This window comes from Strongylocentrotus purpuratus, unplaced genomic scaffold (assembly GCF_000002235.5).
Source record: "Strongylocentrotus purpuratus isolate Spur 01 unplaced genomic scaffold, Spur_5.0 spur5_scaffold_8, whole genome shotgun sequence".
Taxonomy (NCBI): Eukaryota; Metazoa; Echinodermata; class Echinoidea; order Camarodonta; family Strongylocentrotidae; genus Strongylocentrotus; species Strongylocentrotus purpuratus.
The window spans coordinates 8,536,883-8,554,210 of record NW_022145614.1 but is presented as its reverse complement, the minus strand read 5'-3'; the positions used below and the strand labels follow the sequence as shown (position 1 = coordinate 8,554,210).

Below are 17,328 nucleotides of genomic sequence, written 5' to 3'. Positions count from 1 at the left end.
TGCGCGCGTACCTCATACGCCCGTGCGCTGTAATTCAACCAAGATGGCAGCCGCCACGTCCTCTGAAAGATTTGGAGGTGCAGTCGAAAATTTGACAGAAATAAGTGAAATCCAAAGTGCTTTGGTGAAACTCTCAAAGGAGGAGGTGAGATATTCATGTGTTATTCATCCTCTCTCGTGTAGGATGACGTGTTTTTTAAATATGTGTTAAAAAAGTATCATGTCAATTCATTTCAACAATTCAAGTCTCAAGAAGATAAACATAAATCATAATGAGTGGGACAATGCAAATACGTCTATGTTACAAAACTTGTTTGTTTGCCGGCCTTGGCTCTGTCTAAGTCGAGTCTGACTGAGGTATTGTGTCTCCCCATCAGTTTGATGGTTATGGGATTATTATAAAAATAGGAAACTAGTCTACTCATTCACAGTTTTTTGTTGTTGTTTGTTTTGTTGTTGTTTTTGTGTTTTTTTTTTGTTTTTGTTTGTTGTGTTTTTTTTTTTTTTTTTTTTTTTTTGGGGGGGGGGGGGTATTTGTTGGCACTTGTTCACAACTTCACAACTGTGACCACTTGCCTTGGAACAGTGACTCAGGCATGGAGATACCTGACTACAACATCGAAAATCATCTAAATCTTCCACAATTGTTCAAATAACATGTGGTCATGATTTAAAAGTTGTTATCTTTCTTACCTGTTTCGTGTCTTGTCTTTTTTGGAGTATTTTTCCTGAAAACAAAGACATTAGGATACACTTTCTCTGTTTCTCATATGTTTCATGGCAAACCGCTGCACAATACAAGTGCATACCGACAGTAGGCCGGGGTGCGGGCGCGTGCGTGAAGTTAGCGACTGTTATCTCAGATCCTCATTAAATTCATGCAAGTAATTCACATTATGAATTGACGATGATCATAACGGTGCAACTTCACACACGCGATTGTTTTTGCATGAAAACATATTCCTATAATAGAGACTAAAATTTTGCATTCGTGGCATGTTTTGTTGTATCCCAATCGTACAGACACACGAATGCACACTGTGCAGACAGGGGCGCTGTTTAGCCAAACGCACTCTAGCCATACATTTTTATCTAATTGATCATGCATTTAGTATCAAAGATTCTATGTTTGAGTAGAACAGAAAATGTTGGTGGCCAGTAATATTACCCCATTTGTTTTACTCTTTCAGCAATCAGTTACAGATGAGATTGATCTGTTGCTGGATCACCATGGCCATCTTGAAGCTAAAATGAACTCCCTTCACAGAATGGGGTGAGTGTATGTGTGTGTGTGTACTTATGTGGTCTTTACAGATGAATGTGTATTTAACTATAATTAACATCTGTGGACAAACCAAATGAAAGAAGCAACTTGGTTTCAAACCAGAATCAAGTTCATAGAGGTGCTCTCAACACCAACTCAAACTTAGATCTTCATATACATATCCCCTTCGTAAACAGAGGCCTTAGAAGTTTGTTAATGACTCCTTTGTCGTGTCTATTCTCAGTGATCACAGATTCCTTTGCAACTGCCAGAATCATAGAATGACAGATAATGTCCCAAAGAATATGACGTATTGAAGGATTTTTAGATTTATCTTTCCATGATTCATGCTTCCTTATTAAAAGAGAAATTTGACATTTTTGAGAAGAAGTTGTTATTAGGGAACTAATTCCTTGTTACTTCTTTTGATGTTTTAAGTAAAAATTACGTGTCATTGATTTCCTATCAATTTCTGAAAGTGATCTACAATCTCGAGGTTGACTAAGTTTTCTCTGTTTCTTGCTAACAGTCCCGATCTACAACATGTCTCAACGTCATCAAATTCCTTTCAATTTCTGAAAATGATCTACAATGTCTTTGAGTTTTGACTGACTGTTCTCTATTTCTTTGCTAACAGTCCCAATCTCCAGCATGTCTCAACGGATGCTAAAAAGCTGAGTGGAATGATCGGCAGTACATCGGAGCTAGCAGAGAATGTCAGCAGTAAAGTCAGGCAGCTAGACTTAGCTAAGGTGGGTCACAGCTCTCCCAGAGTTCAACTTGTGGGGTCAGCAGAGAATTTTACATTAAAACAAGCATATTTAATGCGGAACTGCACTACTTGTACCTAGTTGTGCCCTCTATATAGCCAACAATGCCTAAGCGGCACCTGCTGGTCCCCCATGGTCCTATGGTCCCCTTTTTCTTATGTTAGTTGGGAGCTGATTTGATGAGATAACCACTCAGGGTGGTCTAATCCCTCCTGGCCAAATTAGTGGAGATAGGCTTTAAATGGTCTAATATATTGTTTTTATGCCTCCGTTACGAAGTAGCCGGAGGCATTATGTTTTCGGGTTGTCCGTCCGTCCGTCCGTACGTCCGTACGTCCCGTTCTCGTGATCGCGTTATCTGAAGAACCGATTGATGGATTCCTGCCAAACTTTGGTCATGTATGTTACTTGCAGAGCCGATGAACTGATTAGATTTTGGGGTCACGAGGTCAAAGGTCAAAGGTCACAGGGCTCATTATGTATGCAAAAACAGCTCGTGATCGCGTTATCTGAAGAACCGATTGATGGATTCCTGCCAAACTTTGGTCTTGTATGTATCTTGCAGAGCCGATGAACTGATTAGATTTTGGGGTCACAAGGTCAAAGGTCACAGGTCACAGGGCTCATTAGGTATGCAAAAAGAGCTCGTGATCGCATTATCTCAAGAACCGATCAATGGATTCCTGCCAAACTTTGGTCATGTATGTATCTTGCAGAGCCGATGAACTGAATAGATTTTGGGGTCTCGAGGTCAAAGGTCAAATGTAACAGGGCTCATTATGTATGCAAAAATAGCTTGTGATCGCATTCTCATTAGAACAGATTGATGGATTCCTGCCAAATTTTGATCATGTATGTATCTTGCAGAGCCAATGAACTGAGTAGATTCATGGGTCATGAGGTCAAAGGTCATGGGCTCATTATGTATCCAAAAATAACTTGTGAACGCATTCTCATTAGAACTGACAGATGGATTACTATTTAACTCAGGACATCTTGCAGAGCCAATGAACTGAGTAGATTTTAGGGTCATCAGGTCAAATATGTATATGAGAAATTGCTTGTAATCACGATATTCTGAGAACCTGTTATTGAACTTGAATTTGAAAAATTTCTTCTGTTTTGGTTTGTAAAATTGCTCTATGACGGAGGCATCATTTTCGACTGCGCGCAGTCGAAGTTCCATCTAGTTATTATTGAAACTGTCACTACTTGTTTAGTTTTTCTTTTGTTTACTGTGCCATTTATCTGGAGGTGATTTTATTTCTATTCAAAATATTTGCTGATAAATAAGTGAATAAACAAATAGGTTTATAATGAATACATTACCATTCTTTTGAAGTTGGAAATTTAGGCCTTGATATTTTAATGGAACATGAAGAATGTGTGACATTAATGAAAACGTATGTATCAATTCTCCTTTTGGAAAAATATTTAAACACTTTTCTTGCTATGAGTGAATCATATGACAATATCGAGTACCATCTTTTTTTTGCCATACAAACACACATATCAGTCATTTGGTTTTAAGATGGGGTTGGTGCATGGTAAAATGGGAAACGGTCTTCAGTGGATTAGATTATTCACTGTAATGTAATTGGTATCATAAGTTTAGAATTATTATTCAAATGCGTAGTAACTGGTCAAGGATAAGTAATAAAGATGATAACTTGGACAAGGATTGACATTTGCCTCCTCTCCGTCTCTCTCTCTCTCTCTCCCTCTCTTTCTCTCTCTCTCCCTCTCTCTCTCATTCTCCTCTCTCCCTCTCTCCCTCTCTCTCTCTCTCTCTCACACACACACACTCTCTCTCTCTCTCTCTCTCTCTCTCTCTCTCTCTCTCTCTCACACACACACACTCTCTCTCTCTCTTTCTCCCCCTCTCTCTCTCCCTCTCTCTCTCTCTCTGTTTGTTTCTGTTTGTGCTACAGAGTCTTGTGCAAAGTGCCATTCAAAGAGTCAATGATATCCTAGACTTAAAGGTAAGTACTTTCTGTTCAAATGGTCAGAATAAAATTTATAATTGTGATGAATATGAAGTGGTATCTTACCATTTTTTCAGTCAATTTTGCTCTCTGCTTGTTTCATTTTTGTTTAAAAGGTTAAGTTTATGCTCCCCCTTGATGAGTATTAAGTGTTTAGGGTATAATTTGAAAAAAACTATGACATATTTCAAGTTACATTAGTTATACTTACATTTATCAAATTGTGCTATTTCAATCCCTATGTACTCTAGATGAGAATATAACCTTCATTTTGGGCCCACATCTTGCAGAATTAGTGTATGGATTGACTCAGTTGAGTGAGACATGTTTATAATCATGGTATCAACAGTGACCAAAGACACATCAAAGAGATGATAAAATTATATCAGAAAAATTCTCTGGGTGGGCTCATTTTGCACTATGTCTTGTAGTGGTAGACAAACCAAACCACATGATATTTTAGACTCATAACTTTAAATTGTACAGTGTATACTTAGTCTTTAGATCATGTTTATTGGGTTTTAGAAATATAAAAATGTATATATCATGTCTATGTATTTTATAATTATATCTTTGTTTTATATATTTTTCTGTATTGTATTGTAAATCTGTTGTGCTCTCATACCCCTGATGGGGGTCGATAGAGTCAATTGATGAATAATAATTTTTTTGTGTATATCATAGTTTTGTACAGATGGAGTTCAGACTGCCTTACAATCGGAGGACTATGAGAAGGCAGCTGGTCATATTCACCGCTACCTCACTCTAGATGAGAAGGTTCTTAAACAGGCATTGGAAGATGCAGGGAACAGGGAAGGTAAGCTATTTACCCAAACATTTCTCATGAACTTCATCAAGTAGCCTACATTTGTGTACATCTATGCCTTGATGTGCTACAGAAAGATGATCTGTTGTAGACATGCTTTATAGGTAGTAATTTTTTAGAGCTAAATTTCACTTGGATGAAGCACAGGCAGGGAACTGTTTCCCCATGTTGGGTGACAGAATATCCATTTTTAAACATGTAAAAATTGATATTCATTGGCAGGATAATGGTCGTTTAGAATGGTGCTCTATCAAGAGACAACTTCAACAAACTTCCAGAAGTACTCCTGCAAGTTTGTTGTCCAGTAATTTTGTAATTCAATTTTGGAGGAAATTTAATTCTGTTTTTATAACCACGTAATGATAATTCACATTCATGTATTTTACTCTATGATATTGTCAGACATTGTTTGACACTGATAAACGATAGTATACCTAATGTTTTCATGTATTTGTTTTGCAAAAATAAGCTTACCGGTATGTACATTTTTTGTATGCAGTGTGAGTGTCAAAGAAGACACAATGGTTTCTAACAGTGCTGTTTGAAGCTTCACAACTTGCAAGCCACGTCTAGCTTCTCTTTGGACATTCCATTGATTCTTATGTTATAGAATTAAGATGCGTTTCTATAGGATATCCACAAACTTAGAATTATGACGGTTTAACAGAACTAGCCCCAAATTGATACTGTTACGACTAGAGCCATCTATACACAGAGTTTGGCCAACTTGGTTTTACTGGGTCACAACATAGCATATATTCTGTTGTTTTGTGCTTGCCCAACAAAGCAGTAGTCACCATATTGTGTCCGACTCAACGGGGTTGGCCAAACTCTGTGTATAGATGGCTCTGGTTACGACACAAAACAAGCTCCTTTCCCTTCTTTTTTCACTCTACCACAGGAAGCAGCATTGATGCATCCCTCAAGGTACTGCATGAAGCAGAGCATAACCTCAAGGCCTTGGTCAGGAAGAAGCTTGACCAAGCCATCAGCTCCTCGGACAGACCCTCTGTGGAGCGCTTCTTCAAGATCTTTCCTTTACTCAACCTCCATGAGGAAGGCCTGACCAAGTTCTCAACTTACCTACAGGCTCAGGTGAGGGTAATATGAAAAGTTAGCATAGCGTATTGAGAGGGAAAGTTGTGACACACGCATGGGCGAGTGAAGTCGTAGATTAAATCATGGAGACCCATGTACTCCCCTATGTACAATCTGATAGGTATGGAACTATCTTCAAGATCTTTCCTTCGCTCAACCTTCATGAGGAAGGCCTCGCCAAGTTCTCAACTTACCTACAGGCTCAGGTAATGATATGTATATCTCATGAGTCTAAAGTTAATAGCGCCACCTTGTGGTGATATATGTCACATAGACAACAATGCAGGCACAACGATGTATGGATGCTACCGTGCGAGTCTCACATATTGATAAGTATGTATCTAGTACTAAAGTTACATTTGAACTTAACTAGATGTCAAGCATTATCATTACAGGCGCTATGAAAAGTTAGCATATCATATTGAGAGAGAAAGTTGTGATAGGCGAGTGCGGTCATAGATTACACCACAGAGTCCCATATAGTCCCCCCCCCCCCCCCCCCCCCCCACATGTACAATTTCATTGGTAGGGATCTATTTGAAGCTTTATGAAATGACTGATCAATCAGAGATGACTCTCGCTGGTGTGATCATCTCTTCATACTCAACTAGTTATGAAGTTTAGAAATGCAGAATTTAAATGGATTGTTCTTTGGGCCTTCTGCACTTTCCTTCTTCCTGTCATAAAAGTGGGATTAAAACAAAAAGAAAAGCACATTGAGGTAGCTAGGAGCCTCCTGATGAAATCTAAAGTTGTTGCTCATAGAAGGGGGGGGGGGGGTGAATAAGTATTTCCTTCAATTCATTTTGCAGGCTTTTCAGGAATCATGTATTTCATAGACATCCTTTACTGCTTGTTTTCGTAGATTGTGAGTAATGCACGAGAACACCTTGAGATAGCATCCAGTGTCGATAGCTCTGATAGAAGAGCAGGGGTACTGTATGCAGACGCTCTAACCAATCTCTTTGAAGATGTCGGCAAGATCATTGAAGTCCATCAACCACTTGTGGAAACATATTACGGTGAGTTGGATTAAGATACATTTTCAGGGTCGTACATTATTTTTGTTCCCCATTAGGCCTAAAAAAATAAGATGTTGTATTGCCTTTTGCGACCAACCCCAAAATCTTGAAATGTATGGTCGGCTTTTAATTTTTTAATTTTTTTTAACCGTTTTTTTAGAGAAAAAAAATATTTATGCATTTACAACTGAGAAATATCAGCCCAAAGAGGGAGAGAAAAAAAGAATTTTTTTTTGACTGACCGACCCATGTTTTGGCACCTACAGGGCAATACAACATTTTTTTTTTAGGCTTTATGAGCAAACCTGACAAGTTTGCAAAGATTGTTCCTACCATATTCAGCAAAAATGTCTACAATTTTTTTAGGCTTTATGAGCAAACCTGACAAGTTTGCAAAGATTGTTCCTACCATATTCAGCAAAAATGTCTACAATTTTACCATGTTATTTTCAGAAATACATAGGAATGTTTGTGTCACCAAGTGGACTAATGCATTTGTGATCTTAACTAGCCTGTAGCCGTTTTAACAAGCCACTGTCTAGTCGACTTCTTAATTATGAGCCTTGTATAACCTGGCACTAATCACTGATGCTGTAGGTGATGTTGATGATGTTTCTTGTTTATCGTCACTGCAAAGAAAGAAAGTGTATGCTTGTATGTAATCAACCAAGAGACCTACTGCTAAATGTACATCCAAGGGATAGGCATAATCATGATTACTGCCTTACTATGAAAGAGTGTTCAGGCACTGACAGAGTTGGAACTTAGGACCTCACTGTTTAAAGGCAAGTGCTCTTCCTACTGCACCATTGAGCCTCCTTATCATGTAATGTTGCTTGAAGAAGGTGCTATATCTTATAAAGAAAAACACATTGAATGCTAGAAGGGCGCTTACTCTGTCTTCAAGCATATGAGTTAACACCCTTCTGACTTTCAATAGATGATATTATGAAATCAATTATGCTGAAACACTACTATTATTATTCAAATAAAATGTTTTTAAAAGACAAGAGAAAGGGAGAGAAAGAGAGAGTTAAAATTAAATGTTTTTTTAGGCCAAGAGAAAGGGAAAGAAAGAACAAGAAAGAGAATGAGAGAGTGTGAAAAATTAGATATTCAAAAAAAAAAAAAATTACCTAATTGTTGTTTCCTGCTTTTTTTTGTAATAGGTCCCGGCAAACTATTAACCTTGATAGAATCTCTTCAGAAGGAATGTGACAGGCAGGCACAGAAGATCATCGATAAGTTTGTAGAACAGAGAGATTTCAGTAGGAAGTCACAACAAGTACAGCTAAGCTTGACCAGGACGACATACAAGTCCTCTAATGTCCATGATAAGTGAGTATAGGCTCCTACTGGTTTCTCAACAGTAAGGGCATGTTAGTCTCAAATGTTATGGTTATTCCAGGTGTAAACCAATATAAATTTGTTATACTAATTATGCTTGATTCAATTTCTTTTTCAGTTTATAGACCATAGCTCAAATTATTTGTTAAGTAATTCTGAAATAAGCGAATCTTCCAACAACATTGTTAGTGACTTTCCATTTATACTACTCATGATTTTGTTCAGTTTTTCATCAAATATGCTACTGAAATAAAGTCAAATATTACTTCATGGTATTGAAGAAGGATTTGATGTAACTTACTAGAATTACTTACTTACTAAAAAGAAAAATATTACTAAACAAATTTAAAGAAATTTGGTACTCAATAAAATTATGTTGTTTCTCTCTACTCACATCTTGAACACAAATTTTGTCATAATAAATTAATCATTATTATTACTCACATTAAATGTATGAATATATTCTTAAACTTCTTGTTTGACTCAGGTTGGATCCCAGAGATCTAGATGTGTTGCTTGCAGAGTGTACCCTACTGAATACAAGGACGGAACTCTACCTCAGATTCATAAGGAGGAGAGTTACAGTGAGTCCCTCTTTTCTTTGATGATATAGGCCCTTGTAGAAGACCTGTATATTAGTGGAGGTATGGATTTTACGGCCTATCACATGGAAAGCTATATCAGCTGTAAAACAATCTTTTTGACCAGTTCAAGAGAATACAAATAAGCATACAGTGCTAATATTAATATTTGTGTCACATATGTCCATTATTGACCCCCTTGTCAGTGGCTGTATTTCAGTTCTGTTTTGGTAACCTTTAATTCTGGACCCGAAGTGGTCATAACTTTTAGAGAAGCAAAAGTGACTGTCTTGAAATGGATCATCATGGCACACCAGTATATAGTCTAAACCTTAATAGGGAATCACATATGAAAGAGGAGGTGTATAATTAGTCAGAATGAGTCCGGAGAGCTGATGTATTTGTTTCCAGTTCATCATGACTGTGCCATGGACCAGTGATGACCCTGGTGGTAGAGTCGCTGCCTGGCAAGCTGAAATCCCGCTGGTTCTAAGATTTTTTTTGACTTGTTTTCAATTACAAGATCGAGCACATGGTCTGTATCTACTTAGTGCAAGCAAGCAAAAAATTCTTAACAACAATTTAAACTTCTCCCAGGAAGCCGAACGTTGGAACAGGAGATGTGTTTCAATTCATATGACCATCAACTTGGTGAGTGTATGCACTACCCGCAGTGATAGAAGTGCATATGATGATGCAGAGCTGGTCTAAGCAAATTTGGAGACGAAAGGTTATTTATTACTCATAGGTTGCTTCTTTCGCACCCAAATACATTTAAAGCCCTACTGTACTACTCGTAGCTACTTGCGCCCTCTATATAGCAAACAATGCCTAAGCGGTGCCCGTTTGTCCCCATGATCCTCTTTTTCTTATGTTAATTGAGAGCTGATTTGATGAGATAACCATCTGTCAGTGGCCATGCAGGGAGGTCTAATTCCTTCTGGCCAAATTAGTGCAGACAGGCTTTAAAGGTCTAGTGCAGTCGCCGTCATACCTATCCATCTTCCTTTGGTTTGTAGAGTGACATAGAGGTGTGTGATGAAGATGGCCCTGCCAAGGAAGAGAGACTGTCTAGCCTGGACCGCATGCTACGTGATTGCGCCCTCAGTAGACGGATGCAGGAGATCATTGGTAATTACATCGTCATGGAGGAGTACTTCATGAGAGAGACAGTCATGAAGGTAAGAGTTAGAGGTTTTTTTCAGTAAGCTAACTTTGAGTTCTGGAAACAAGTTGTAGTATTATACTTATAACATAAACATATTCTGGGAAGAAAATTGCTCTCCGGTCATTATGTATTTTACCTAATCATTTTACCTAATTCTATACCAAAACTGAACTCAATGTACCTTAGAACCAATTGTTTCCTAATACAAAACCATTTACCTTTAACAAACTAAAGTCCATAGCGAATGTTGCATCACCCCAGTCAACTTGTGCTATGAATGTCATGTGCTTTCTGGTATTTTTTGTTATAAATTCATTATCATTTTTTGTTAGTAATTTGTAGATAGACAATGGTGCGCTTAGAAACAACCGTATTAAGCGCCTAATAATGTTGTGTATTATTATTATTATTATTATTTTCAGCCTAGATACAATATGTATGAAATGGTCCTTTTAATTTGTCTTCATTCACAGGCAGTGAGTATGGACATCATAGAGCCTGGCTCACATACATCTAGCATGGTGGATGATATCTTCTTTATTCTCAAGAAGTGTACAAGGTGAGTTTCTATTGATGTGATGTTTCTCTCTCTCTCTCTCTCTCTCCCCGCCCTTCCTCACTCCCTCGATCCCTCCCTCCCTCCCTCCCTCCCTCCCTCCCTCCCCGTTGCTGTCATTTGTCTCCCCTTTTCTACAAGTACTTGCCTATTCATCCATCTCTATTTGTTTGACTCGTATCAGGAGAGCTGTATCCAGCGGGAGTGTCGACTGTGCATGTGCAATGTTAAACCACACCAGTACGCTACTAGAGAGCGACTACCGGGATGTCTTATATGGCAAGTTGAGGGCGGGCTTCCCATCAGGGTCGTTTGACGTAAGTCAGGCCTACAGCATGTTACAGCAGGGCCGGCTTCCTACTTCAGCTTCAGACACAAATGCTGCAAAACTAGAATTTCTGGTGAGGAAGAGAGAGGCTTATAATTTTGTATTGCATCAAATTCAGGAATGAATTGCATTGAATTGAATTAGATTGGAGTGAACTTGATTCATTTCAATTCATGCACCTTGCAAAGTAAAGCAAAACATAACATAGATACCTGTGATCTACATTAAAAAGTGAAGAATATGTAGAATGGACATTGTAGGTTATTTATATTTTGCTGTGAGAGTATGTATGTAAGAGAGAATAGCAGTGCAGATTCACCTTTCAAATCTTTGTATGAATGTAAATTCTGTATTCTATTTAAAGAAAACTAAATTTGCATAAAATTCTCATAACTACGCATGCATATGTTTAAACATGGCTTTCTGTATACCACCAGGGATTTCCACAGCAGTTGTCCTTTTCCTGGTATTGCTTATCAACAAATGCGATTGCTGACATAATCAACACAGTATTCAGAACTAATCCTTGTTTATAACAGAACATGAATTTTTAGTTTCTCTATCTGTTACATACAATGAGAGCTAAATATCACTTTTTTATAACTATAGTGCACTCTCTCAATTGCAGAACATGTAGACTCTAGATTAGTCTTTTCTTCATTCATTTCCCCTCCAGACCACCTTGAACAATGTAGAAGTGAGCATCGAGTACACGCAGACCCTGAAGAAGAGCCTGGTGGAGGAGTGTGCGAGTCTAGTCAGTCAGAATGGTGGCATGAGTAAAGACAAGCTAGACATGTGTCTGAATGAACTCACAACACATACGCACAAATTCAAAGATGTTCTTGAGGTGAGTGAGTATGGGGTACATATTGAAACATAAACATTTTTGCAGAGTGTTTCATATTGAATTCAGTTGGGAATCATATTTCAAAAGAAAATTCTGGATTGTTTTTCCTGCAGTAGATTGGTGGTTTGAACCAGTGAAGTGAAAAGAAATCAGTGCACAAGAACTGACTGGGCATCATCTTTGATTGAAAAAACCTTAACTCCCACTTGCACACAGTGACTTTTTTTTAGGCACATGGTGTCTGTCCTACTTACCCGGATATCCTTTTCTTTCTATGCTCATTACTTAGCCACTATACATTTCTAACAAAATTGTTTTGTACATGCCAATTATTTGTAATCTTGAACATTCAGTGTGAGTTTTGTTGGATTCTGTGAGAATTTATTTTCTATATTTACCAGAACTTTATCGTTAAGTTAATCTTTAAGCTACGGCTAACATTTTACATATCCCTGCTAGCTTTTGGTCACAAATTGCATTGTCATCTTTGACATTATTTGTAAAAGTAATATGCATCTTTTTCTGAACAAATTATAGAGGGTTTAGAAGAATATTGCAAAACAAAAATTATGAAATTGTCTTTATTTCATTCTGCTTTTTTATCATGATAGTTTAATGTTCTAAAGATAGTGATATTGTGAAAGGTGATGATTTTGGATGATTTTGGAGAGTTTAAACTTAGTATATACTAGTAACAATGACAACAAAAAAAAACTTCCTATACCATCTGCTAAGAGCCAGAAGTGCAGTAACTTAACATCCTTTTACTCACAGGTAACACCCTTTTGGCTATCTGCAGATGGTATCTGTTTTGGAAAATAATTAGTGGATTGTATTATAGAATAGGTCATATATAAGAGGTCAAATTTCATGGTACAATTGGAAAATACTTTGCCTACAAATTCATTTACTTTCATTCTGTCTTCTCATCATCATAGTATGGTTTAAGTCAACTCAATACCAGTGCCATCAAACCACGAATCAAACCCATGGTGGACGTCTTCCTCTCGACGAGTCATAACATCAGCGAGGAGGAGTTCTCTAATTACGAGGCAAACGATCCGTTCGTACAGGAACTCATCATGAACCTTGAACAGCTACTCAATGAATTCAAAGTAAGTCATTTATTTATTTATTTTTTTAAATTTATTTATTTATTTATTTATTTATTTTTTATTTATTTATTTTTTTCAATTTTTTTCATTTATTTCTGATATTTATATTTACATTTTTGTGTAATCATTCTGTATGAGGCATTTCCTTGACTTGACTTGACTTGACTTTAATCCAGCGATGCTACAGGACTATGCCTGTTTATCAATCGTAGATGTCTTCTTCAGTGGTTATACATTATCCTTGTTATTTCAAATTAACTAAGTGGGAAAGGACAAAAATGTGTGCAAACTTGCAATATCAGCTTATACAGCTTATACAGGTCCATAAAAAAGATCATGGTTTTTAGATCAGTATTTGTCTAGTCTACTCTTAAATCAGTTTACATCTTTTATCTGCAAATGGTACACTGGTCACTCAGTGGAGGTTGGAAGTATATTTTCATTTCTTTTCTAAAGACATTTTTGTAAAGACTTGTAAGAAATCAACCTAAGGTGATTCTAAATAGAATTGTCCATCATCTTTTGAAATGTGGGAACTTGACAACGACATAACTCATTATCTGAATTTGATTTCTTCAGGCGATATATTGAGTATTGAAATTGCTCTAGTTGATTTGTTGCAATTTTTTGTTGCAATATTGTTAAAGGATCATTAGATCCAGAAAAACAGACTTGAAAGATCTTTCACAGTCATGAAATTGTGAACTACTTGTACAGATTTACATTTACATTAGACATTTCATGAGTGTTTGTTTTAACGGTGCTAGAACTTTTTATTGCTTGAATATGAACTAAATAAAGTCATCGTCAAGTATAGTTCATATTCATGTATCTTACTGTATGTCACTAAATTTATCACAGTTTCATCGTTCAAAGACTTTGATCAAACTTTGAAGGGGTCATAATTTTTCTATTCCTGTCCTGTCCTTTGCTTTCCAGGAGCTACTGACATCCAGTAACTATGATGCCTTGGTCAGCCTCCTGACAAGTGAAGTCACAGTGCAATTGGAGAAAGCGGTTCTCAAATCGGTCTTTAACAGGGTAAGTATTATAGCCACTTACCTTCCATATGTATCCCTCATTATACCTTGGTCACATCACCAGACTAACGCCAAACGGACACAAGGCCGACTGATTTTGGGCCATTAGTGGTACTATAATTTTCTGTTCGGTTTGAAGTTGGTGTGGTGTCGGTATCGTTGAGGCGACCGAGGTATTAGCTGCATGGCAGATGTCAACTGGCAGTCCTGTGTTATCCTTGTTTATACCCAACATTTTATGAGACATTTACAATCCCAGCGATTTATTTTCATCATGTATTTTTCAAGCAAGAGCATTAGTAATTGAAATAGCATTTCAAGATACAACTGTTTAGGAGAGCTGCGCAAATGAATACAGACACCTTTATATATTTCCCCGATGTTTGTGTGGAAAGAAAGCATAGCAATCCTCTGTATTCTAATGTTTAAAGTTCTAGTACCTCCTCACAAAGCAATTTTACAGCTCTCTCTCTCTCTCTCTCTCTCCCGGCCGTTTGACCAACTCTGTTTCTCTACCTCGTACAGCTTGGTGGTCTCCAGTTTGACAAGGAGCTGCGGTCACTCGTTGGCTACCTGACCACGGTCACCCAGTGGACGATACGTGACAAGTTTGCAAGACTTACACAGATGGCTACCATCTTGAATCTAGATAGGGTAAGAAATGCTTGCTAAGTCTTTCCTTTATCATCCGTTATCCCAATTATTATAGCTTGTGAATACCCTACAAAAGAAAAGATAGGCAAGGTCAGATTATGTTAAAATTGATTTTAAGATATGTGGTTATTTGTCAGTCTATATGCTTTCTATCTGCTGTAGTATGATATCTAAATTGTACATAGTTACTGCAATTTTAGAGAGCACTTTGAAATCGTTTGATGTGTTTCTTTTTACAGTAAGGCCTTCTTTAAAAAAAAAAGAGAAACAGTAGATTAGGAAGGAACTTTGAGCCATTTTAAGATATCTGCTTTCAGTATTTTTCAAGGTACAGAAAAGGAATGCATGGATGCAATTGTTGAAGAAATTAATGTTAAGCTGTGAATCAGTTCCTGTTTCTAAAAAGAAATCTGTTGCAATTAACTGTTTTTACCATGTTATATTCTTTGAAATTGAAGTATGACATCTTTGTTTCTGTAGGTTACTGAGATTCTGGATTACTGGGGATCAAACTCGGGACCTTTGACCTGGAGGTTGACCCCTGCAGAGGTCAGACAAGTGCTTTCACTAAGGTCAGTTTGTTATAATGACTCTCACCCCTACCTTCCCCCATCCTGTGATTTTAGTAAAGTTTGAAGTGCATCTGATATTATTTCTTGCAGTTTCAAAATTATGATGTATGATTTTGTGTCAAGTTGTATGGACTATTTTGTTCTGTGCGCATACATTTGATTGTGTAACATTATTACAATTTCTTCATTGGAAGGTTGTGAATGCTATCCCATTATATGCATTGGCAAAGCTAGATGTAGTACATAGTTTTAATCAGAGTCGTGTGCTTGACAACAATGCCTATTTGGATGTGGATGTATCTTAAAATAGATAGAATGCCATGTTCCAGTTCCAAGTCTCTGCGTTGTGTTTCACAAACCATGACAAAGTCATACGGGAAAGGTCTTTTTCATATGCAGCCACTTTTTTGTGGAAAAAGTTGCCTGAACAACTGAAAAGTATAGGATCTTCTAAAATCTCTTCACCACTTCATAAATAATCAAAATTATGAACCCAGTGCTTTGCTTTTTTCATAAAGTGCATAGAGACGTGCAATTTTGCCTATGTGTTATGCGCTATATTAAAATGTTTAATTATTATCATTATTATTATTATTATAAAGCAACAGTCGTTAAAGTAAACATGACAGTGGAACTTAAGTCTTAGTTTGTGCATGAAGCTTTGTCACTTTTATTTTTTGTTGCTCCTTCCACAGCACCATTCATTACTTGCGTAGATGTTCTGATAACTGTATGTACATTGCAGAGTATATTGGCAGATCCCATCGAAAAAGAAGTATGTGACATCAAACTTTTATCACAAAATATATATTGCTTGTTTTCATTTTCTAATCTTCAGGTTAGACTTCCGATCAGAAGACATCAAAAGGTTAAAACTGTGATGAGTGAGATGTCATCGTACTTTAAGAGATGAGAGTTTGTCCACCAGAGAAGGCAAGACTCTTAACAGCACAGGATTGCTAGCCATTGATCGCTGATTGGCATACATTATGCTATTCTGTGAGAAGAATCCTCAATATGTTGAATTGTGGTAGTGCCTAAATGAGAATGATATCGGTTTGAACCTCTGAAACTTCAAGGGATGTGCTTGTCTGATCGGTGGAACATGATCACAAATACTTCAAACAATCATGGATCAAAATATGACATTTCAGGTGGCTAAAATCCAACACCGGATAACAGGAGACAGTGCTGCAAAGCAATAGGGTGAAATTAGAATAAACAGCACCCCCGCAGGGCCAAAGTGATCAAAACGTTGTTAGTAGGGTCAATTAGAATAATATTTTTGGAATCGGTGCAAAATTTTACCTTGGTTATGGTAACCTATTCAAACCTTCTCCACCCAAAATGTTGATTAAATCTCCTTATCTCCTAAGGTATATAACAAGGGTACAGCTGATATTTTTGTTGACTTTTTCCCATAATACATCACATGAAATCGACCCAACACTGGCGTCGCTGGATGGCGTTGCGGATTGTAAATCTACCATATCTCTTGATCACTGCTAACATGCATACATGTACAATCAAACTTACTACAGTGGCAACCTGTATAGAGAGGCCACCTGCGTATAATGGTCATTTCTGTCTTCACCAGGTCTGTAGTAAAGAACTTGTGTAACTAGTAGTGTACCTGGCCAATGGAATCAGTGACCCCTGGGAGGTGTGGCATAAACTTGACATATTGTTTAAAAATACACATTGATGCTCTCACATGTTGAAAAAGACATCAGATTTAGTAGGTTTAGATATGTTCCATGAATAAACATGGATTTATGTGAGAGTGATAAATACAGATATGTGTATTTTATAAGGCCTTGGCCAAGGAAATAATGTTGTTAAGAGCTAAACTTGAGATCCATTTGATAATGTATTTAAAAATAAACTGGCTTTTTACTTTCATTCTAAACTGTTGATCATGCATTCAATTGGATGGATAATATGACATTCCTCTACCATGTACCGGTCATTACATTTTGCATCTAAATTCACTCCAATCAGCAAATCAAGAATTCTGTCTATTGCCTATGATTGTAAATTTTTATGTATATATGGTATTTCTTTTGTACATATGTAATTAAACAGAACTGATGAATGATAACAAGTTTATGAAAGAAATTTTGAGTTGTGTGTATCATTATTATCAGGGATG

At 37.1% G+C, this 17,328-nt stretch overlaps 1 protein-coding gene across 1 annotated transcript; it reads left to right on the top strand.

Moving 5' to 3' along the window:
- Window positions 1–7: 7 nt before the first annotated feature.
- Window positions 8–16,078, top strand: LOC755291 (conserved oligomeric Golgi complex subunit 4-like). The gene is made up of 18 exons (XM_030975131.1): window positions 8–145; window positions 1,191–1,273; window positions 1,902–2,016; window positions 3,966–4,016; window positions 4,704–4,836; window positions 5,747–5,940; window positions 6,809–6,965; window positions 8,135–8,303; window positions 8,800–8,896; window positions 9,913–10,074; window positions 10,535–10,620; window positions 10,802–11,018; window positions 11,622–11,795; window positions 12,734–12,910; window positions 13,850–13,951; window positions 14,476–14,604; window positions 15,085–15,176; window positions 16,015–16,078. The coding sequence occupies exons 1-18, from the start codon at window positions 44–46 to the stop codon at window positions 16,055–16,057; spliced, it is 2,283 nt and encodes a 760-aa protein (XP_030830991.1). The 5' UTR covers window positions 8–43; the 3' UTR covers window positions 16,058–16,078.
- Window positions 16,079–17,328: the final 1,250 nt, after the last annotated feature.

Excerpts from the sequence above, each read along its gene's own strand:
- LOC755291 (XM_030975131.1), top strand. The coding sequence starts at position 44 with ATGGCAGCCGCCACGTCCTCTGAAAGATTTGGAGGTGCAGTCGAAAAT. Across the intron at positions 8,304-8,799 it reads TCCTCTAATGTCCATGATAA|GTTGGATCCCAGAGATCTAG; the intron begins GTGAGTATAGGC and ends TGTTTGACTCAG. Across the intron at positions 11,796-12,733 it reads AATTCAAAGATGTTCTTGAG|TATGGTTTAAGTCAACTCAA; the intron begins GTGAGTGAGTAT and ends TCATCATCATAG.